The 22,683-nt window shown below is 46.7% G+C and overlaps 1 protein-coding gene across 5 annotated transcripts in view; it reads left to right on the plus strand.

Annotated features, from left to right (window-relative positions):
• DOCK7 (dedicator of cytokinesis 7) overlaps nucleotides 1–22,683 on the plus strand; it is a 329,839-nt gene that overhangs the window by 76,903 nt on the left and 230,253 nt on the right. For all 5 annotated transcript variants that reach the window (XM_082265167.1, XM_082265168.1, XM_082265169.1 and 2 more), the window contains exons 12-14: nucleotides 3,024–3,166; nucleotides 3,347–3,440; nucleotides 19,737–19,899. In XM_082265167.1, coding sequence (XP_082121293.1) covers nucleotides 3,024–3,166; nucleotides 3,347–3,440; nucleotides 19,737–19,899 — 400 coding nt within the window. The remainder of the gene's footprint in view (nucleotides 1–3,023; nucleotides 3,167–3,346; nucleotides 3,441–19,736; nucleotides 19,900–22,683) is intronic.

Below are 22,683 nucleotides of genomic sequence, written 5' to 3' on the forward strand. Positions count from 1 at the left end.
CTGACCCCCCGACATGCCACATTTGGCATGTCATTTTTTGGGGGGGGGAGCGGGTACCTAGTTTTGACAGGTACCCGCTCCCACTTCCGCTCGGAGCGCCGCGGCGCCCTGAGCGGAAGTTCTCCTCTCCCCCTCCCTCTCTGCAATCTTCTGGGACACGTCAGAGGTCCCAGAAGATTGCCGGCCAATCACGGCGCTCAGCGCGTCTCGCGCATGCGCAGTGGGTACCCGGCTGTGAAGCCGCAAACTGTAACAGCCGGGTGCCCACAGCAGTGATGCCGGCGCCCAGGGAGAGGATCGAGGCTTCGGGCGGCCGCATCGCTGGACCGTTGGACAGGTGAGTAAATGGCTGGAACTCTGCTTTAAGTATTACCTTGGGGAGATGCAGACTAGAATACTGCAATCACTGAGCAGCAAATGATATCACCTGTGATGTAATTTAGTTCTCTTGCAAACCTGGCCTGTTAGTGGTCCCCAAGGACCGGAGTTGAGGACCACTGATCTATAGATAAGCAGGGATATTCCTCTCACAGCCTCTCTTTAGTTTCAAACTCAGTTTGTCCTTCATTCATTGTAAAGGTGAAGTTATACTTTGAAAAACTTCCAAATTAAAAAAAAATTATATGATATATAAATTTTCCCAAAGACTCATGTCACTTAGCTGAAAGACACCCCACTGGCACCTCTCCAAAGAGGACCTGCCTTGTGTATCAAACTTACTCATCCATGTCTTTATGGACCTTGCTTTGTGCACTGGTCCAAATCATTTGGTGGAGGGGGAATTATGGTGTGGGGTTGTTTTTCAGGGGTTGGGCTTGGACCATTAGTTCCAGTGAAGGGAACTCTTAAGGCGTCAGCATACCAAGATATTTTGGACAATTTCATGCTCCCAACTTGGTGGGAACAGTTGGGGGATGGCCCCTTCCTGTTCCAATATGACTGCGCACCAGTGCACAAAGCAAGGTCCATAAAAACACGTATGAGCGAGTTTGGGGTGGAGGAGCTTGACTGGGCTGCACTGGACTGAGTCCTGACCTCAACCTGATAGAACACCTTTGGGATGAATTAGAGTGGAGACTGCGAGCCAGGCCTTCTCGTTCACATTAGTGACTGACCTCACATATGTGCTTCTGGAAGAATGATCAAACATTCCCATAGACACACTCCTAAACCTTGTGGGCAGCCTTCCCAGAAGAGTTGAAGCTGTTATAGCTGCAAAGGGTGGGCCAATTCAATATTGAACCTTACAGACTAAGACTGGGATGCCATTAAAGTTCATGTGTAAAGGCAGGCGTCCCAATACTTTTGGTGATATAGTGTGTGTTTGTATGTGTGTGTACGTGTGTGTGTGTGTGTATATATATATATATATATATATATATATATATATATATATATATATATATATATATATATATATAGTTGTCAGATGTCTTTAGACGGAGCACACAGGGTCCTCTTCTTCAGTGCTGAGCGGTCTGATGCAGAGAACTCTTCTCCCTCTCTCTCATCTCTTTCTCAGCCACCCCTCCCCCCCCCTTACTCCATCTGTTTTTGGACTTCTCCTTTCTCATCTTTCTCTCTCACACCCTTTCCTTTCCCCCCACTCTCATCTCTTCCTCTCTCCTCCCTCTTTTTTTAGACTTCTTTTTTTCTGCCCTCCTTTCACTCACTTTGTCTCTTATCTTCCCCCGCTCCTTTTAGACACCTCTCCTTCTTTCTCCCTCTCCCCCCCTCTATCTCCGTTCACTCATATACTGTATTTCCACTTTTTCTCACCCCTCCTCTCTCTCTCTCTCACCCCCTCCTCTCTCTCTCACCCCTCCTCTCTCTCTCACCCCTCCTCTCTCTCTCACCCCTCCTCTCTCTCTCACCCCTCCTCTCTCTCTCACCCCTCCTCTCTCTCTCTCACCCCTCCTCTCTCTCTCTCTCACCCCTCCTCTCTCTCTCTCTCACCCCTCCTCTCTCTCTCTCTCTCTCACCCCTCCTCTCTCTCTCTCACCCCTCCTCTCTCTCTCACCCCTCCTCTCTCTCTCACCCCTCCTCTCTCTCTCACCCCTCCTCTCTCACTCCCCTCTCTCACCCCTCCTCTCTCACTCCCCCCCCTCTCTCACTCCACCCCTCTCTCACTCCCCCTCTCTCACTCCCCCTCTCTCTCTGTCACCCCCTCTCTCTCCCCCTCTCTCTCACTCCCCCCCTCTCTCTCTCTCTCACCCCTCCTCTCTCTCTCACCCCTCCTCTCTCTCTCACCCCTCCTCTCTCTCTCACCCCTCCTCTCTCTCTCTCACCCCTCCTCTCTCTCTCTCTCACCCCTCCTCTCTCTCTCACCCCTCCTCTCTCTCTCTCACCCCTCCTCTCTCTCTCTCTCACCCCTCCTCTCTCTCTCTCTCACCCCTCCTCTCTCTCTCTCTCACCCCTCCTCTCTCTCTCTCTCACCCCTCCTCTCTCTCTCTCTCACCCCTCCTCTCTCTCTCTCACCCCTCCTCTCTCTCTCACCCCTCCTCTCTCTCTCACCCCTCCTCTCTCTCTCACCCCTCCTCTCTCTCTCACCCCTCCTCTCTCTCTCCCCTCTCTCACCCCTCCTCTCTCACTCCCCCCCCTCTCTCACTCCACCCCTCTCTCACTCCCCCTCTCTCACTCCCCCTCTCTCTCTGTCACCCCCTCTCTCTCCCCCTCTCTCTCACTCCCCCCCTCTCTCTCACTCCCCCCCTCTCTCTCACTCCCCCCCTCTCTCACACCCCCCCTCTCTCACCCCCCCCCCCCTCTCTCGCTCCCCCCTCACTCTCACACACCCCCTACCCTTCTTTTTCTCTGTCTCTTGCACTTTGTCTTTTTTCCTTATCTGTTCCTTGAAGGGAACATGTGCTCTGATGACATTTATCATAGTTGCCTCTCACTATTTTCTGTTGCCAGCCAGGGTGAAAATCGGAATAAATACCTGAAAAAGGTTCTATTTTTTACCTTCTGTATCAAAGAAAGATCTCTGATGTTTCTCTTTATTATGTCACTTCCCCTTTGTTTAGAGCGGAAGGGCTCCTGGTCAGAACGGCGGAATTCCAGTATCGTTGGTAGGCGTTCTTTGGAACGCACCACTAGCGGGGATGAGTCTTGTAGCCTGACCAGCTTTCGACCGGCAACGCTGACCGTGACCAACTTCTTCAAACAGGTAAAGAATCCATGTCTAGGTTTCAGTATACAGGATGTGACATGGCTTCTGCGACCTGCTGCTCTCCTGCCATGGCAGGACTTTGTTCTCTGGCAGCTGGAGTCCAAGGTTTGAGCCAAAACTGGTAGAAGGCCATCACACTGTCTGGAACTAATTTGTACCTTTTTGTTGGACCTCCAGGAAGGCGATCGGTTAAGCGATGAGGACTTGTATAAATTCTTGGCTGACATGAGGAGACCATCTTCTGTTCTAAGAAGACTACGACCCATTACTGGTATGGCTGGGCTTTGTTCCCCTTGGTTCTAGGGTTACCTTTTTAATAGGGCAAAACTTTTTTTTTTTTCATTTTGAATAGCGTACGGGAGGGTTATAGCCCCCTGTCAGTTTTATTGGCCATCTGTGTCCCATTAGGGAGATTCCTTTCACTTCTTGTCCCAAAGCCAAAACAGGAAGTGATGGTAAATCCCAAGAACTAGTGTCCATATTGTAAGACTTCCCCTTTTGTTCCTTTTCTGGTGGCAGCCCAACATTTTGGATTTTCTTTGGGTGTAAACAGGACATATGCAGAGGGTGAATATCCCTAAAGGGGACACAGACAGCAATAGAACTCCACAGATGTTCTAATCCATCTCCACTCTATCAAAAACTGAAATCTAGTTCTGGGTTGCATGTAAACCCAAAAACTAAAATTCACTATATTGTCACTTACTCCTCGTTAGCTTTGGCAATTATATTTCCTTTTTTTGGACCTTTGTGGACAGGCTTTTGTCCACTGCAAGTGGGATTTGAATTTCTATGGCAATTCAAAACCCACTTCAAGTGGTAGTAAAGTATCTTCTGTAAAAACCCGCTGACCTAGAGGTCTCTTCTGTCATAAATGAAAACCACCCCCCCCCCCCAGAACGCATGTATGCCCTGTTCTGCGTGCTGCGGTGAAGTCTCCTGTGCGCATACGCAGGAGTGACGTCACTGCAGCCTGGCCATTCAAGCAACTGAAGATTTGGAACCCGGAAGGAAGACCTGGGTAACATAGAGGCACCATGGACCAGAGAGAGCCCTGACAGTCCAGCGCTGAATAGCTCTATCTATAGGTAAGTCTCCAATAATGTGCTAGTATGCGGTGTATACTAGTACATTATGACTTAAACCTGCAGGGGAGCATGAATTTTAGTCTCTTAACCTCTTCCCGCCCACACTATAGCTGAAAGACGAGTACAGCACAGGCTCACATTGCGGGGAGGACGTCTGTGGATGTACTTCCGTGGTCGCCCATCACAGGGATCTGTGATCGATGTGTCCTTTGGAAACAGCTGATCCCAGATCGGGATTAAAGCCTCGTACACACGCAACGATTGTTGGCCGACCGATCGGCCGTCTTTTGTCCAGTGTTGTTGTGTTGGTTGAAATGTGCTCTAGACTGCACACGAATTTTCTCAGCCAAGAACAACCAACTTCAGAAGTGATGTCATGTGCTGGTTTACTTTCCGTGTGTTTTTTCTTCTCTGAGCATGCCCAGTCTTGCTCATCTGATGTTTGTCTGCCGAAATCTGTACTGACTGATGAAAAATCGGCCGTTGTGTTGACGGCCAACAAAAATTTTATAGCCTGCACACCAGATTTTGTTGGGCCGAAAAGTCGCAGTCGGTTGTCGGAATCCTCATACTAACAAGCCGACAATCGGCCGATCGGACGTTGGCCAAAAATTCACGGCCAACAATCGTTGCGTGTGTACGAGGCTTAAGAGCCAATCACAGCAGCTCTTTACCATGTGACCAGCTGTGCCCAATCATAGCTGATCACAGTGTTTACAGTATTTGCTGTTATTGGCTGTCTTCTCCTCAGCGCGTGAGCCAAAAACCGGCAAATCCACACAGGAGACATCTACATTGATAATCAGGGCACTGATCATCAGTGTAGCCTCAATAGTGCTGTTCTGGACATTTTATAGATTGGCAACTCCTATCCTCATATTGATTAGTGGTTCCAAACTAATAACTACTGCAGTAAGGAACAGACACAAAAAGATACATTCCGCATCTTTCCACAATAACTGTTCTGTTTTATTTGACGCAAATGAAGGCTTTAATATTAATGATTACGTAGGTATCACATTATTATTACAATTATACTTTTTTGGTAACAAGGGGCGTAACATACGCAGGCTAATTCTAATCAGGACTCAAATGAATGCAAACATGTAATGAAAACATTATTAGTGCCGTGTGCACAATGAATGCAGTGTGCAGTACATACAAAATACAATAATATCCAGGATGTAAAATTTCCTTTGCAGTGCCAACCAGTGCTGCCTGTCAGTGCAGCCTCATTAGAGCCTATCTGTGCCCATTAGTGCAACCTATCAGTGCAACCTCATTAGCGCACATCGGTGAAGGAGAAAAATTACTTATTTAGAACATTTTATAACACTCAGAAGTTCCCAAACTAATGCTAGACTGAAGACATCAACACAAGCACTTAATTCTAGGTAATCTGATAATAATTGATAATCCTACTAATAAGAGATTTTACAGTAACTTCCTGTCCTAGGGTGACAACTCTCACTGAACATAAGAACAAAAAAAAACGTCTTATAAAATCAGTAAATTTTTATTGCAAAAATATTCATGTTAAAAGCAAGGTGGGGGGGGGGGGGGCGAAACCCCCTAAGGTGCATAATAGATAGTCAACATAAGCATATATTGCACAGATTCTTACAAGTAATGTATAACCGCATAATACAGACAAATACCAGCTACCAAAGATAACATAGGAGGATAAAAGGTAATGACTCTCCTTGATAGCGCTTATTCAAGGCAAGCTACTCCCATGTATGAGATGTTTGTCAGCAATGGTATTGGGTAGTCAGGTATGTCCGTCTGTTAATACAGTTCAGGGCTCCAGGCTCAACATGTTTCGCGCCCTATGCGCTTCTTCAGGGGCCTGTCAGGGAGCACTGTAAGTGATAGCATATGCACAATAATTAATACATATATTGTAACTATACAATTCCAATATACCATATATACATACAAAGATTTATTTTCGAAGTTTAAACATACACGATGACGGACTACCAGAGACCGAGGTGGGATAGCCTCCCGGTCCTGGGTCCAACCTCGTGATGGTATCAAATATAAGTATGTCTTTCTTTGCGGGAGCAATGTTGTCACCCTAGGATGCTCAGTCCTGATGTGGACTAAAGGCCGATGTGCTAACACACAACACGTATTGTATGTTCAGCATGGGCCCATTCCCTGAGGCCTATGTTGTAAGACTGTAGCGTGCTGAGCAAACATGGCATGTGTAGTACAGCAGAAGCTGACCATGTCTTAAGTAGGAAACATGCACCCTCGGCTAGGATGTGGGTGTACAAACCGGATACAGTCACCAGGAGCAAACGATCCATGTACAAGAAAAGTAGATCTAAGATTTACAAAGAAAAAAAAGCAATATAGATATACTATCATATTCCAGGTGTATGTATGTCTTAAAGTGGTTGTATAGCCTTCCATATACCCAGTAAAGTGAATAGCCTCAGGTGATACACAGGGATTAAACAAATCCTCCTACATAAGTTGTACCTGTTTATCTGCAGCCGTCTGCCTTCTACCTCTGGTCAAAGTCCAGAATTTCTACAGATTGAGCTTTAAGAAAGCAGGGGGCTGAGATCTGAAATTACGCTCTGCAGAGCTCAATGAGAGCTGATTGGAGAGAAGGGACACATCCCCTTCACACAGGAACAGTCAGTCACAGGCTGTGTGCTGGAGCTCCCTCCCCTGTCACCTTTATTCTCTTAGTGTCAGGAAAACTTGTCAGAAGTGACTCATACAGATAGCAGAGGAGCAAAGCAGCAGACAGAAATGACACTTAGTGCTTTGGATTGAGACAAGTACACACCATAGAGGGATATGCTTTGTTCATTTTTCATGTCTGAGGTTTACAACCAATTTACCAAGGGACTCCTTTCTTTTGTTTTTTCAATTATAAATTTTTATTTAGGGTTTAGCATAAGACTGTACAGAAAAAAAACAATACTCCTTTCTTTTGTCCCTGCACTTAGGATGTTCTGTTATTTAGACACTGAATCGCACTACATACCTGGTGATCTCACCAGTCCCTTTTTTATTTTTTATTTTATACTATCCTTCCTGTTTTCTGACCATGCTTTGCACGTGCATTGCTTCTTCTGACTTGGGAGCTTCCGGGTGACATGCTGACACATGGCATGCCTAAATGTTCCATAGTCAGACTGCTGCTGACACCCTCAGTTTTATATATCCCCGTCTACAGCAAAAATGATGCTACTGCTGCATGCATGGAGAGAATAGCTTTCCGGATATGTGATGTTGGCAGAAGCTACTTTTTATGAGGAGTCTCAATCCCTTCCCTTAGAGCATGGGGATGAAGTGCTAAATAGTGGTCTCATGTGACCCTTTGGGGGGGGGGGGGGGAGAAAAAAAATTCTCTTTTGTTCATTGATGGACACAGCTCCTGATCTCCTTAACCATTGGGTTATACCGCCCCCTACAGGAGTTGGACACTGGGCAGAAAAAAAGTCTGGCTATGCCTATGGGCAGTCCCAGGGGGTATACTTTCTCAGAAATTTTTTTTCTGGTTTTTTGTCTGTGAGATCTACAATCAACTGCCGGACTGGGCGACGGGCTGGATAGTCTAGATCCAGTGGTCACTCTAGTCTGGCCAGCGAGTGCACGCAGACCTCAGCTCCACGCCAACGGACAGAGGCTGGCCTATGAGTTAAATGGTAAAAAAGGAAAATTAATGCTGCGCTATGGTGATAAATAAACTAAATCCAAAAGTGCTGCTGTGCATAAAAATCAAAATGATTTTGAAAGTGCAAATATAGAGAAGACAGCGCAAATTTGGGTATGATAATAATAATAAAGTGCTTGAAGTGCTAAATATTGTAAATATAAATAAATACCACATAAAATCTTAAATCAACAAGATGATACGCAAATAAATATCTAGATAAATAAATATATATGGAAATCCCTTAACATATATATTAACCACTTGCCTTCTGTGCACTTAAACACCCTTCCCATCCAGGCCAATTTTCAGCTTTCAGCGTTCTCACACTTTGACTGACAATTGCGCGGTCATGCTACACTGTACCCATTTGAAATTTTTATCATTTTTTTCACACAAATAGAACTTTCTTTTGGTGGTATTTAATCATCTCTGGGTTTTTTATTTTTTACAAAAAAAAAGAATAAAGACAAAAAATTTTGAAAAAAAAAAAAACGTTTTTCTTATTTTCTGCGAGTAAATTTTGAAAATTTTTCTCCTTCACTGATGTGCGCTGATGAGGCGGCACTGATGGGCACTGATAGGCTGCACTGATGGGCACTGATGAGGTGGCACTTATGGGCACTGATGAGGTGGCACTTATGGGCACTGATGAGGAGGTACTAATATGCCGCACTGATGAGCACTGATAGGCGGCACTGAGAGGCGGCACTGAGAGGCGGCACTGCTGGGCACTGAGAGGTGGCACTGCTGGGCACTGAGAGGTGGCACTGCTGGGCACTGAGAGGTGGCACTGCTGGGCACTGAGAGGCGGCACTGATGGGCACTGATAGGCGGCACTGATGGGCACTGGCGGATGGCACTGGACACTGACGGGTGGCACTGATGAGCCCACACTGATGGGCACTGACTAGCAGCACTATGGGCACTGATTGTGGGCATTGATGGGGGGCACTGATGGCGGGCACTGTGGCACTGATGGGGGGGCACTGTGTGTGTGTTTTTACCTTGTGTAATCAGGGCACTGGTGATCGGTGCCCTGATTACATTCTCCTGTGTCCCCGGTGCTGTGAGGCTCCCCCTCCTTCCTCACACTGCAGGCTCCGTGTGAGGAGGGAGCGCCGGCGATGAGAGATGATCTCATATGTTTACATATGAGATCATCGCTCATTGGACGGCCAGATCACGTGGTGAATGGCCGCTGTGATTGGCCATTAACCACGATCTGTGATCGGCCGTGTCCAAGGGACACGGCCGACACAGATTTTCCCCGCAGCGCGCTCGCGGGAGCGCGCTGGGGGCGTGTCACTGGGAGGCCGTTTAAAAACGGCCTCCCGAAAATTCGAGTCCGCGCTGCAGCCGTATATAGGCTGTAGCGCGGATGGGGGGTGGTTAAAAAGTGCAAATCACCACCTGATATATAGTGCAATTGATAAAAAAACAAAAAATGACATATAGAAGTCCAATATCAAAAGCCAAAAAGTGCAGTAGCCAGCAAGTGGCAAGTGAAAGTCTTTAGGTTGTAAAAATAACTCGAAAAGGTGCTCAGGTGCTGGGAATAAGTGCATGCAACAATAGTGCGATGGTGATGATCCTCTCCCCTAGGTAGTTGACACTTACCGGACAGTGTGGACCCCTAAACTATACAGCGTAAGGGTCTCACAGGCTTGGTCCGGCATATGATCCGGGTAAAGTGGATGCAACTAGCTGTCAAATGCGGGTTCACTGTGCAGTCTCACCGGATGGTCCCCATATGAAAGGAAAGGAATAATCCCAATAGCGTAATATTGCTTAAAAACTTGGATTTATTGGTCTCAACACAAGAAAAATACGTCTTTGATAACGCCCAGTGGGAGGCGAAACGCGTCGACGCAATTTCCGGCTACGAGCCCCTTGGAAACGTCACTTCCGGTAGCGGTGGAACGCACGCCGGAGCCAAGCCCCGCTGCGCACCGTCATCTCAGGGATCTACCGCTCTGTAAAGTGCCTGTTTTTATCAACTAAAATGTGAGTTTTATTCTTGTGTTGAGACCAATAAATCCAAGTTTTTAAGCAATATTACGCTATTGGGATTATTCCTTTCCTTTCATATGGGGACCATCCGGTGAGACTGCACAGTGAACCCGCATTTGACAGCTAGTTGCATCCACTTTACCCGGATCATATGCCGGACCAAGCCTATGAGTTAAATGCCTCGCGAGGTCGCATGCGACCTGGTCTCGTCTCGGGTCGCAGCGTTCCTCCTGGCCAACAGCCCCCCCATTTCGATGGTGAGAGGTTCTGTCTCGAGCGGTGCCGCCTGTTTCCTGGTATAGTGAGTAGATGTCCCCCCCCCTCCCCCTGGAGGGTTTTGGGGTGGACATGGGCCCCTCCTTGGGATGGGCTGACCCCCGGGTTCCCCTCCTTCCCATCGGGCACCCCCCCCTTCATCTGTCCCCCCTCCACCTATGCTGGTGGGGCTGTGTGCATGGTCTTGTCCACCTTCTGAGGTGGTGGCAGGGCGCTATGCTGGTGATGGGGGCGGGGGGGAGTGCGCCAGACGATCAGCTGTGCAGGGGGGGGAACTTGTGCCTGGTGGGGGCCCTTGTCAGGGCCTCCTGTCCTGCCTGGGCCTGTCCTTGAGAACTAGGGATCCCTCCTGGGTCTCTGGGATCCGTGGCGCCGTGGGGGGGGGGGCGCCATTTTGTTGTAGCCTGTGTGCTTAAATGCACAGCAGCCATCTTTGTGTAGTCAGGCGGCCATTTTGCGGTGGTTTGCCATTGAAAATAGCAGCAGCCATGACTGTGGAGTCCTGTGGGCAGTGATTTTGAAGATGGGAACCCCTCCTCTTCCCCTGGTACTGACTCCTGGATCTCTTTACTTCTTGGTCGCCGCACGTAGAGTGCAGATTATCCTGGTGGCTGCGGGTGCCTGTTTCTGTGGGTGGTGAGTCTGGTGGGGTCCTCTCCCTCTCTGCTGAGTATCGCTTGGTGCTTTGTGTCTGGCGACCGGTTGGTGCTGACAGCGCAGTGGGGGGCTGTCTCTTTGCAGTGTTCTACACTTTTTGTGGGGTCCCCTGGTGACTCATGGAGTCTTTGGAGAATATCTCCCCACCTGATCCCCTCTCAGAGGCTGTGGGGCCCTCTGGGTCCCAACCATCCATCGATGCACTGGCGGCGGTTCTGGAGTCCTTTATATCCCGGGTTGAGGGTGGTTTTTGGGTGACAGGCTAGCAAAAGCACCCCTGCCTTCCCCTGCCTCCTCTATCTCAGCAGATCCTGAATCTGATTCGGCAACTGCAGACGTGGGTCACCCTGCTGGGTCTGCGGCCACACGCCCGGAATCTTCACATAATAAGGATGATTCCTCTATATCTGCAACCGCTCAAGAAAAGGCGCTGGTGGAAGCATTGATTGTATCTGTGCGTGAGACCTTAAAAATGGAGGATGCAACTGTGACTGAAGCGCAGGTTCCCTTTGGCACTCACAAGCCATTCAGAGCGGCAAAGGTGTTCCCTTTCCTCGCCTATTTTAACAGAATTGTCGCTAAAGAGTGGGGACGGCCATAGCGTCCCCTTTTTGTCCCTAAGCTATTTTCTAGGCGATACCCCTTTGAGGAGTCTTTTCTTAAGAAGTGAACTGTACCACCGGTGGTAGGCTCTCCGTTTCCAGATTGAACAAGGCAACTATGATTCTGGTTGAAGAGCCCCCGGCCTTTAAGGATCCAGCTGATAGGAAGGTGGAGGCTGTGGCCCGCAATATGTACACTCTGGCTGGTTCGGCACTGAGGCCAGTATCCACTATTGCCCTGGTTTAGAAAACTCTGACCGAGTGGGCTAAGCTTTTACACCGTGACCTGAAAGGAGAACAGCTCCCCCCCCTGTCTTTGCTGAGCTGGCGGACCAGCTGGTCCATGGGCTGCAGTTTATCTGTGATGCCTCTTTGGATGTGGCTCCCCTAGTGGCTCGGCTCTCTGTTTTGGCAGTGGTCCTTCTGTGTGTTTCTGCGGGCCAGACTTCGAAAAAGACCTTGACTGATCTTTCCTTTTAAGGAGCTCGCCTGTTTGGAGCTACCCTGGATGACCTAATAAAAGGTCTCACAGGGGGAAAGAGTACCTTTCTTCCGCAGGCTACTAAGGGCAAGGAACCTCATCATAGACGTAAACTTTCCTTCTCGGCTCATAAGAAGTTTTTTTTGTCCCTCAGGGTCAACTGACAAGCGCTGGAAGCCTTTCAAGGCCTCCTCTGGAGGATCCAAACAAACCTGGTCTGGCAAGCCGAGAGTGGGCCTCTCCAGACCCGCGGACAAGGCTCCTTCAGCATGCAGGTGCGCCCCCACTCGTATTGTGGGTGGGGGGACATGTTCGCTGGTTTTTAGACCTGTGGACTTCCCTGGTACAAGACAAGTGGGTCCACAAAGTTATTCGGTCCGGCTACAAGATCAAGTTTCGCTCTTGTCCCCTGGCAAGGTTCTTTTCTTCCAACTTGCGCCTGTTCCCGGACTGCTTACAGGGTCTGTTTGGAGTGGTACAAGATCTGTTACTTTAAGGGGCGATTGTCCCAGGTTCCGACTTCGGAACGTTTTTAGGATTTTTACTCAAACCTGTTTACAGCCCCCAGGAACGAACGCAAGGTGCATCCAATCCTGAACTTCAAGGCGCTGAACGGCTTTTTGCAGGTGCAGAAGTTCAGGATGGAGTCCATTCGCACGGTGGTGGCATCCCTGCATCAGGGGGATTTTTTACCTCTATCGACATCAAGGATGCTTACCTTCACATTCCAATATATGCCAGTCTCCAGTGCTTCCTCTGCTTTGCTGTGGGAGAGGAGCATTATCACTTTGTGGCGTTACCCTTTGGTCTCTCCTCTGCTCCTCGGGTCTTCACAAAAGTGTTAGCCCCGGTGCTAGCGTTGTTATGTCAACGGGGGATTGTGGTTCTGGGCTACTTGGACGACCTCTTTCTACGAGCGGAGTCTCCTTTGGTGGAAATCTTGGAGATCACCATACGAACTCTGAGGACGTTCGGCTGGATTCTGAATTTTCAGAAGTCTGCTCTGATTCTGTACACAAAGTTGGACTATCTGGGTCTGACTCTGGACTCGGCCTTAGCCAGAGGGCTCCTTCCTCTGGACAAGCTCCAGAAATTGTAGACTGCAATTTGTCTCCTGCTGTTCAGCAGATGGTCATCCCTCTGGGCTTGCATGCGGGTGCTGGGCCTGATGGTGTCTACCTTTTGAGACGGTTCTGTTTGCACAGTTCTATACAAGGTCCCTGCAAAGGGAGATTCTGACCAAATGGGACAAGACTGGAACGCAGTCTCTGGACAATAAGATCTGGCTGCGCCGGAGATCAAAGGGGTCCCTGATATAGTGGCTTTGTTCTCTGACGCTTCCACTGGGCAAATCCTTCCTCCCCTTGTATTGGATGGTGGTCACCACGGATGCCAGCCTATCCGGCTGGGGAGGCGTCCTCTGCAAAAATTCTGCTCAGAAGCTCCGGACACTGGAAGAGTACAGACTACTGATCAATGTCTTGGAACTCCGATCGATATAGCCTGTACCTGGACCATTGAATGGAACATCTTCAGGGATGTCCAGTGCGCATTCAATCGGACAATGCCACGGCCGTAGCTTATGTCAATCACCAAGGGGGCACAAGAAGTGTCCTGGCTGCTCTGGAGGTAGCCAGCATTCTAAGGTGGGCAGAACAGTTCGTGCCAGACCTCTCCGCGGTACACATTTCCGGGGTGGAAAACTGGCAGGCGGATTATCTCAGTCAGCAGGCGTTGGACCAAGGGGAGTGGACCCTTCATCCAGAGGTGTTTCATCAGTTGTGTCCCAGAAGGTGGCCTTTTTGATGGCTATAACTTCTGCATGCAGGGTGTCAGAATGGCAGCGTTATCCTTTCGCCCACCTTACTTGGTGGTTCTCAGAGATAAGGTGGTTCTTCGTACCTGTCCGTCCTTCCTTTCAAAGGTTGTCTCTGATTTTCATTTGAATGAAGAAATTGTGTTGTCTTCCCTGTGCTCCGGGCAAAAACATCCAAAGGAAATTGCTTTGCATGCCTTGGATGTGGTCCGGGTGATTATGGTGTACCTGGTAGCTATGGTGTCTTTTAGGAAGTCAGAATCACTATTTGTGCTTACGGATCGGCCTCGGAAAGAGTTGTAAGATCCTCTGCGACCATTTCCAGATGGATCAGACAGACGGTGATTCAGGCCTATTCCATCAAGAGTCAGGTTCCTCCTTTCCCTGTCAAGGCGCATTCTAATCGGGCGCTCAGTGCCTCCTGGGCCTTCTGTCATCAGGCGTCAGTGACGCAGGTTTGAAAGGCGGCCATCTGGTTGTGGGTGCGCACTTTCACAAAGTTCTATAAAGTGGATGTGTTGACATTTGCGGATGGTTCCTTTTGGCTTTTGCAGGCTTCTGTTTAGAGGACCTGGTCTTCTTTGAGGTGTATTGTTTTTTTTCAGGCGATCTCCAGTTGTTTTGGTTGAGCTCCTGTTTACCCGGTTGGCTATAGTTAGCCTTGGGAATTTATTTTTCGCTGTTCCCACTCCTCATGTTTAATACTGCTTTGCAACCTCCCGATGCTTAAGATCAGGAGCTCTGTCCGTTAATGAACGAAAGAGAAAATTGAATTTTTGACTTACCATAAAATTAATTTCTCTGATGTTCATTGACGGACACAGCACCCACACCTCTGTGGAGCTGTAATTCTTCTGACACTACTTGTTACAAAACTAAGTACCTATAGCAGAGAGAGGGAGTATACCCCCTGGGACTGCCCATTGGCGTAGCTGGAGTTTTTTTTCTGCCTCATGTCCTACTCCTTTAGGGGGCAGTATAACCCAATGGTTAAGAAGATCAGGAGTCGTGTCCGTCAATGAACATCAGAGAAATGGATTTTACGGTAAGTCAAAAATCTCATATATATATATATATATATATATATATATATATATATATATATATATATACAGTGGGGAAAATAATGGCTTGATCCTCTGCAGATTTTTTGAGATTGCCCACTTACAAAGAAATGGAGGGTCTATAATTGTTCTTATAGGTGTCTTTTAAATGTTAGAGACAGAATATAAACCAAAAATACAGAAAAACACGATACAAATGTAGTAAATTGAGTTGTAGTTCAGTCATGAAAATTAATATTTGATCCCCTACCAACCAACAACAATTCTGGCTCCCACAGACTTACTACAGTATGTGTTCATGTAGTACACAGATTAGTCCTGTCAATTTATGAAGGTGCTCCTAACGATAACTCGTATGTATATAAAAGACACCTGTCCATAGAATCTTTCTTCTATTCAAACCTCACCATCATGGGCAACACCAAAGAACTGTCAAAGGATGACTGAGACATAATTGTAGATCTGCACAAAGCTGGAATGAGCTACAAGACCATCAGCAAGAAGCTTGGTAAGAAGGAGACAACTGTTGGAGCGATTATTCGCAAATGAAAGAAATACAAAATAGCCATCAATCACCCTCAGTCTGGAGCTCCATGCAAGATTTTGCCTCATGGAGTAAGGAGGATCAGCCCAGAACTACACAGGAGGAGCTTGTGAATGATCTTAAGACAGTTGGGACCACAGTCACCAAACAAACCATTGGTAGCACAATACACCGTCATGGATTGAAATCCTGCAGCACCCCTCCTCAAGAAGGCACATGTACAGGCCTGTCTGAAGTTTTCTAATGAACATCTAAATGATTGTGAGAAAGTGCTGCGGTCAGATGAGACCAAAATTCAGCTCTTTGGCTTTAACTGTACTCGGCGTGTTTGGAGGAAGAATGATGCTGACTATGACCCTAAGAACACCATCGCTACCGTGAAGCACGGAGGTGGAAACATGATGCTTTGGGGTTGTTTCTCTGCTAAAGGTACAGGCTGACTTTGCCACATTGAGGGGTTAATAGACAGGGTCATGTATTGTAAAATCTTGGATGATATCCTTCTTCCCTCAGCCAGAACACTGAAGGTGGGTTGTATATGGATCTTCCAGCATTACAATGACCCAAGCATAACACCACGGCAACAAAGGAGTGGCTCAGGAAGAAGCACATTAAGATCATGGAGTGGCCTAGGCAGTCTCCAGACCTTAATTCCATAGAAAATGTATGGAGGGAGCTGAAACTTCGAGTTGCCAAGCGGCAGCCAAGAATCCTTAAGAATTTAGAGAAGATATGTAAAGAACCAATATCCCTCCTGAGATGTGTGCAAACCTGGTAACCAACTAGAAAAAAACTCTTACCTCTGTGCTTGCTAACAAGGGGTTCTCCACCAAGTGCTAAGTCATGTTTTGCTTGGGGATCAAATACCTATTTTACTCACTGAACTGCAACTCTATTTAAAACTTTTGTATCGTACTTTTTCTGGATTTCTGGTTGATATTCTGTCATTTAAAATACACCTATGATAAAAATGATAGACTCTTCATTTCTTTGTAAGTGGGCAAACTGCCGGTGATCAAATTGTTTTTTTCCCCACTGTGTGTATGTGTGTGTGTGTGTATGTATGTATGTATGTATGTATGTATGTGTATATATATATTATATATAGTTATTTTTTCCTTTTTATCAATATGGTGTGCCTAATATAATTTTCTAACATTATATTTTTTCAATAAAGGCTTCATATGCACTTTGATGCTAGGCAAGAAGTGGTTGCCTATGGTTTAATTTATATTATAAAATTTTCCATGTCCCCGTCCATGCTTGCTCAAGAAAGTCTTACTACATGTGACAAATCCTATGACTGCTGAATAATAGGTTGAAGAGCAGAAGAAGAACTTGAGGCCTGCGGTTTAGTTATATTTTGGGCATTCATGTGTTCAGTTATGCCTACAGGGTGGCCTTATGTAAACTAACCATTCCTTCCTGTCTGTTACTGCCACCCATAAATATGATTCTAGAGTTTGCATTGAAGAATAAACTTCTGTGCTATATGTACTGTAGGTTTGTAAATTCCAAATTTACACTGAGCTATAATGTTGTTTTGGCATTTATCTGGACAAAAAGATATTAAAGTGATAGTAAAGCTTTGATATATATATATACATATATACATATATATATATATATATATATATATATATATATATATACATATTTTTTTTTTTTTAATAAAATAATAAACATGTTATATTTGTGTGCTCTGTGCACTGGAATTGCACAGAGCAGCCCTAATCCTCCTCTTCTTGGGTCGCCCGCTGGTGCACCTGGCTTCTCTTTGAGTGTTCCCATAGAAAGCCACTTTCTTTCTATGGAGGCACTCATGTGGGCTCCGTCTCTAGCCATCCTGTTTGCGTCTTTAGTCACAAACAGGGTTGCTCGGCCCTGCCCCTTGCTCCCTCCTCACATAATTTAATTAACAGCAGCAGCAACCTATGGCCCCCCGCTGCTATCAGTCAGACCAGTGAGGAGAGAGAGCTGCTGCTCTCGTGCACATCACTGGTTAGAGATAGGGCTCAGATAATTATAAGGGGCTCTTGGGGGGTATCCTCTTGTACAGAAGGTTTTTACCTTAATGCATAGAATGCATTAGGGTAAAAAAACCTAAATGCTTTACAACCACTTTTAAATCCCATGGTCCAAAGTTGTTTACACGGTGCTGCCCAATTCAGCAGGGGATCTGTGAGAAGGTCCCCTAAATTGGAGCTGAACAGGACAGATGTCAGTTTTTTTGCTATCCGTACTCATTCAGTATGTGTCTGCATTTACACAGAGGACAGGGGCAGACCCATGATAGCTCTGTGGGTGGCTGGATGTAAACTGACCTGTGTACATTTACATCATACTACTGCCGATCCATTACGTTTTAGGCTCCATGTACATGGGGCGTTGTTAAAAGTCCCCTTTGAATCCTGGAATTTTTAGGACGTTTGAAACGTCCGTTAGGTGGCGTTTGCGCCCGCGTTTACCGGGCGTTTTGCGGGCGTTTGCGTTTAGAACCATTCCTAGAGGTCAAAAAAATGATTCCCCTTTAAAATGGAAAAACGCAAAAACGCTAAACGCGGGTCATCACGTTCGGCCACGTTTTTGCGTTTGAAACGCCGGAAAACACACGTTCGAACGCAAATAATTGCTTTCCAAAAAACGTCCCTGAACTCAACTGCCTGCAAATGACTGTAAACGACCCTGTGTACATGGACAGATAAGATAACATAGAGGTGGGTTCAGGGGCTTCTGAAAAAAAACGCCCAACTGCTCCTAAACGGCCATTTACAACGTCCCGTGTACATGGAGCCTAAGTCTGGAAAAAACAGAGAAGCACATAGTTCTTTTCCTAATTTTTTTTTTTCTTTACAGACCTGGACAGACTTTGAGGTAGGCTGATGTAAACAGACACAAGTCCATTACACCAGCCTGCCCATAAACCCACATGTAGCTCTTAATCAGGCCCACCTAAAAAAAATAAAAAACACAGGCAGTCCTGATTCTAAACCCTTGTGGAAGGGCCCTTAGAATTATTTAGTACTCATTTAAAGAGGGTGGTAGTGTGTGTGCGCATAGTGCCCCACCCCATAGTTGCTTTACCAGTGATCCCTCACAGGCTTCCACGTTGTCCACGACCTTCACTAAAATGACTGGTGTCAGCAACCCATGGCCTACAATTGGCTGCTTGACCGAAGTACTGTGATAGGGCACATTCTCTCCCCCTACTTGGAAGTGCCAGGTATTGTAGTTGCGTTAGGTGAATGCTTGTAAGGTTCATTTAGGGGGTGTGGGGCTTTCCTTCTACCTCTCAGGGACTCCTTTACTGGGTTTATGGATCTGTAAACCTACAGTGCCTGTTGTTAGGGGCTCTGAGTGCACTAATGCCACTTTTCCACTGCAAGTACCGGCTCGGCTTCACTCGGCCCTGCTTGGCTTTGTTTGGTTTTCCACTGCATGGTACCGCATGGTACGGTGTTGGAACGGTTCAGTACGGTTTGATACGGTTTGCTTTTCCACTAAAGTAAAGTGGGTGGGATAACAATGATTCTCTGACCAATCAGTGGCTAGTAGTGACAAACAGTCAAGGCTGCATGCAAAGGATTGTGGGATATGGTACCGGTACGGCCCTCTTGTAACCACAACTGAGCTGGTACTGTTTAAGCGAGCCGTACCGTTCGGTTCCATGTAATGGAAAAGCGCTACCGTACCGAACGGTTGCAACACCGTACCACGTGGTACCATGCAGTGGAAAAGCACAAAAGTGAGCCGAACCATTCGGTTCCATGCAGTGGAAAAGCGCCATAAGTTCCTATGTCTTCACACCAGCTGTGCCAATTATGAGGGGTTCCCACCATCCCTGCACTGAGTTCCTAGCTCAGCACACCTACTGTGCCCATTATGAAGGCCTCCCACCATCTTTGCGTTGGGTTCCTTGGTCTGCACACCTGCAGTGTCCATTGCAAAGGGCTCCCACCATCCCTGTGTGGCGTTCCCACGTCTTTACACCTGCTGTGCTTAAAATTAGAGGTTCCCACCCTCACTGCTGGATTATTTATTTTATACTATGTAGAATGTAACAGGAGTAGCTGGAACACACAAAGGGGAGTGGGAACCCCCAAAACTTCCAGGTGGACAGGCACAGAGTCTGGAATTATGATGAGAAGGTCTCCTTGAATATATAAAAGAAGTTAGAAGTAATGGGCTGACCAGTTTCCACCTAATACTAAAATATCATTTTTGTGACCTTTTAAAAATAATCCGCTTCATCCATGTTTTGATGATCTTTGATGCATCACTTTTATTCCGAGATATTGGTCTTTAGTATACTGCTAAAAATAAAGTCCTTGTTCTTGTCGTTTACAGCTCAGCTCAAGCTTGACATTTCTCCAGCTCCAGAAAACCCAAACTATTGTTTGACACCCGAACTGCTACAGGTTAAACCTTATCCCGACACCCGTGTGCGGCCAACGAGGGAGATCCTGGAATTTCCCGCAAGGGATGTATACATCCCGAACACAACTTACAGGTGAGTAAGGAAATCTGTAGATACATTGTCACAAAACTGAAGAACGGTTGGAGCAATTTATGTAAACGGTGTCTACAATAACCAATTAACAGACATCTGCTTTCTAAAATGTTGGTTTAAGTGAAACTCTACTTTTGCTGATAAAAACCTGGCATTTACCCCAGGCGAATGGATTTTAACGAAGGCTGTTGCAGATTCTTAACTTCCACTCCGAGGATATTGATGTTAAGCCTCTCTTTGTTCTTTCTCAAAATGGCTGAAAAGTGGGAGGCTCTGCTTATAGACAGAAAGTATCTCTTTGGAGATGAAACTTCCAAGGTCTTGTGGTAGTTAGTCACATACACCTGGACTTGTTCTATAATGTTAAAGACATTTGGTCCAAGCCAATTCAGTTCTAATGAGTTTTTAAGAAGATACTGCAGCATTTATATCCATACAGCTTGCAAAAACACCTTCATCCGAACACTATGGATAGTGTCAAGGCAGATGTTGAAGCATGCCTTGAAGCTGTGCGCACATTTAGCCCTAATGTCCTCAGTCTGGGGTTTCATATCCTGAGTCCAGTACCAGTAGTTCCCTTCGGGACCTCCTCCATGGCTTGGCTTTTTGCCTACTGTTTTGTTTCTCTTTGGAAACTACCTCTCATGAAATAGATATAGACACCATTTCCTGCCTGGGTGAACATAACATTTTATAAGTTACTCAATTATGGTGTTGTCTAAGGCCCCAGCTTGTGATCTACCAACAAAGGCATACCAAGTAACTGTGTGCACATTCAACCTGATGTCCTTCATTCTGGTGTGCCATCTTCTGGGGCAATTTCCAACTAAAGCCTTTTCCATAGTCAATATTTGGTGCTGTCCTTGGACTTCCAGGTAGAGGTCCTTGCCTTCTTTGGACCTTCTTACCTACTTTTGTGCTCTGCTTTGGAAGCGACCCCTCATAATATAGATACGGACACCACTTCCTGCCTGGGGGAACATACATTTTAAGATTCCTTCACTTTTAGTGTATTCTTAGGCCCCAGCTTGTGTTCTACAAAGAAGGAAAAAGCACCAGCAAGGTTTGGGGTTACATTTGACTAAAGCCTCGTACACACGCATCGAAAATCGGCAGGGAATTTTCATCCAACGACCGATCTGCCGATTTTCGGCTTGTTAGTATGATGCTTCCGACAACCAACTCCGACTTTTCGGCCGAAAAAAATCTGGTGTGCAGGCTATTAAAATTTTTGTCCACCGTCAAAACACGGCCGATTTTCGTGCAGTCAGTACAGATTTCGACAGGGAAAAATCTAATGAACAAGTCTGGGCATGCTCAGAGAAGAAAAAACACAAAGAAAGCAAACCAACACATGACATCACTTCTGAAGTAGAATTTTGTTGGACGAGAAAATTAGTGTGCAGTCTAGGCACATTCCAACCAACAAAACACCACTCTGGACAAAGACGGACGATCGGTCGGCCGATAATCGTTGCGTGTGTATGGGGCTTTAGTCCCATACTTACAGTGTAGTCTTAGCTCCAAACTTGTTTTACAAGTTATGCCTTATACTTTTGTAGCTGTGCGCACATTTGGTTCTTAATGTCCTTATTCGTAATTCTGACGTTTTGTAGCCTGAAGCTATCTTCAGCAGTTCCCAATTGGCTCTCTTCCATGGTCCGTCTTTGGTGTTGTCTTGGGAGCTTGTGCAGAGGTCTTTTGTTCCCTCTTCTTTGAACATTTTTGCCTAATGTTATGCTCCACGCCGATTTTGGCTCTGAGGAAGAGGGTTCTCCCTCGAAACACGTAAGCCAAGTCATTGTGGACGCCATCACGTCATCCAGCAGTATAGAAGTGTCATGGAGGCAATTGGTTCTTATTTCCTACATGCGTGTATACATCTTATGTTTGTGAGTATAATGGTTGCTTTTTTTTTTTGATTTTAATAAACTTTTATAGTGGTAATGCACAAGGTCGGTGGGCCCTTCTCTTGTTGTTGTCTCACAATGGTTTACTGTAGGGATGGGGGCACCTTCCTTCTGTTGCAAGCAGGGGCTGACTGGCAACTTTCGGCCCAGGGGTCAAGTACAAACCAAGGGCCCATGGCGCAGCGACTCGGCCCCGCTCCCACTCTCCCTCTTCCTGGCCTCCTCCTGACCCCCATTCCAGGCTAAAGCTCCACTCCAGGTATTCTCTAGTCACTGGCCGAACTTGGGGCTGGCTGGGGGAGGAGAGTCTCCAGTGGGGCATGGAACCAGCCTCTTCTCAGACACAGTTTACACCATCCATGCTGTTGTGGGGGTTGAGGCATGCACTCTGCTCTGGCCTTGTCTTCATCCCACACTCAGTAGGTCAGCAGTGGGGAATTTGTACTTCTCTTCACCAGGAATTTTTTAGGCATGTCTGTAGCAGCCTTTTCTACGGGGCATCAGAGTGGCCCGGGGAGCAATTGCCCCCCTGGCCCAGTCCTCCCCTGGTTGCAAGGCTAACAAGAGTAGTGACAGTGGCAGTGACTGCTGGGTGAGTCATCCCTTAAGCTTACACATTATGAACTGGAGGGAGGGGTGCAGTTTGACACCTTTGCCCCGGGCGCTGGATGACCTTGTCCCGGCACTGACAGTATGTAAGGATTTACGAGCACTATATGTTTTTTGGGTAAAAAGAAAAAAGAGATGGAAAAAAAAGAAAATGAAAAAAAAAAAAAGACGTGGCAAATGTGTGGCCTTTTCTGTTTTGAGTTAGTCAATTTTTTGCTGATGGAACTAGTTTTGCACTTTTGCTTCGTTTGTTTTTTTTTTAACT

This window comes from Pelophylax lessonae (assembly GCF_965119305.1).
Source record: "Pelophylax lessonae genome assembly, chromosome: 8".
Lineage (NCBI taxonomy): Eukaryota > Metazoa > Chordata > Amphibia > Anura > Ranidae > Pelophylax > Pelophylax lessonae.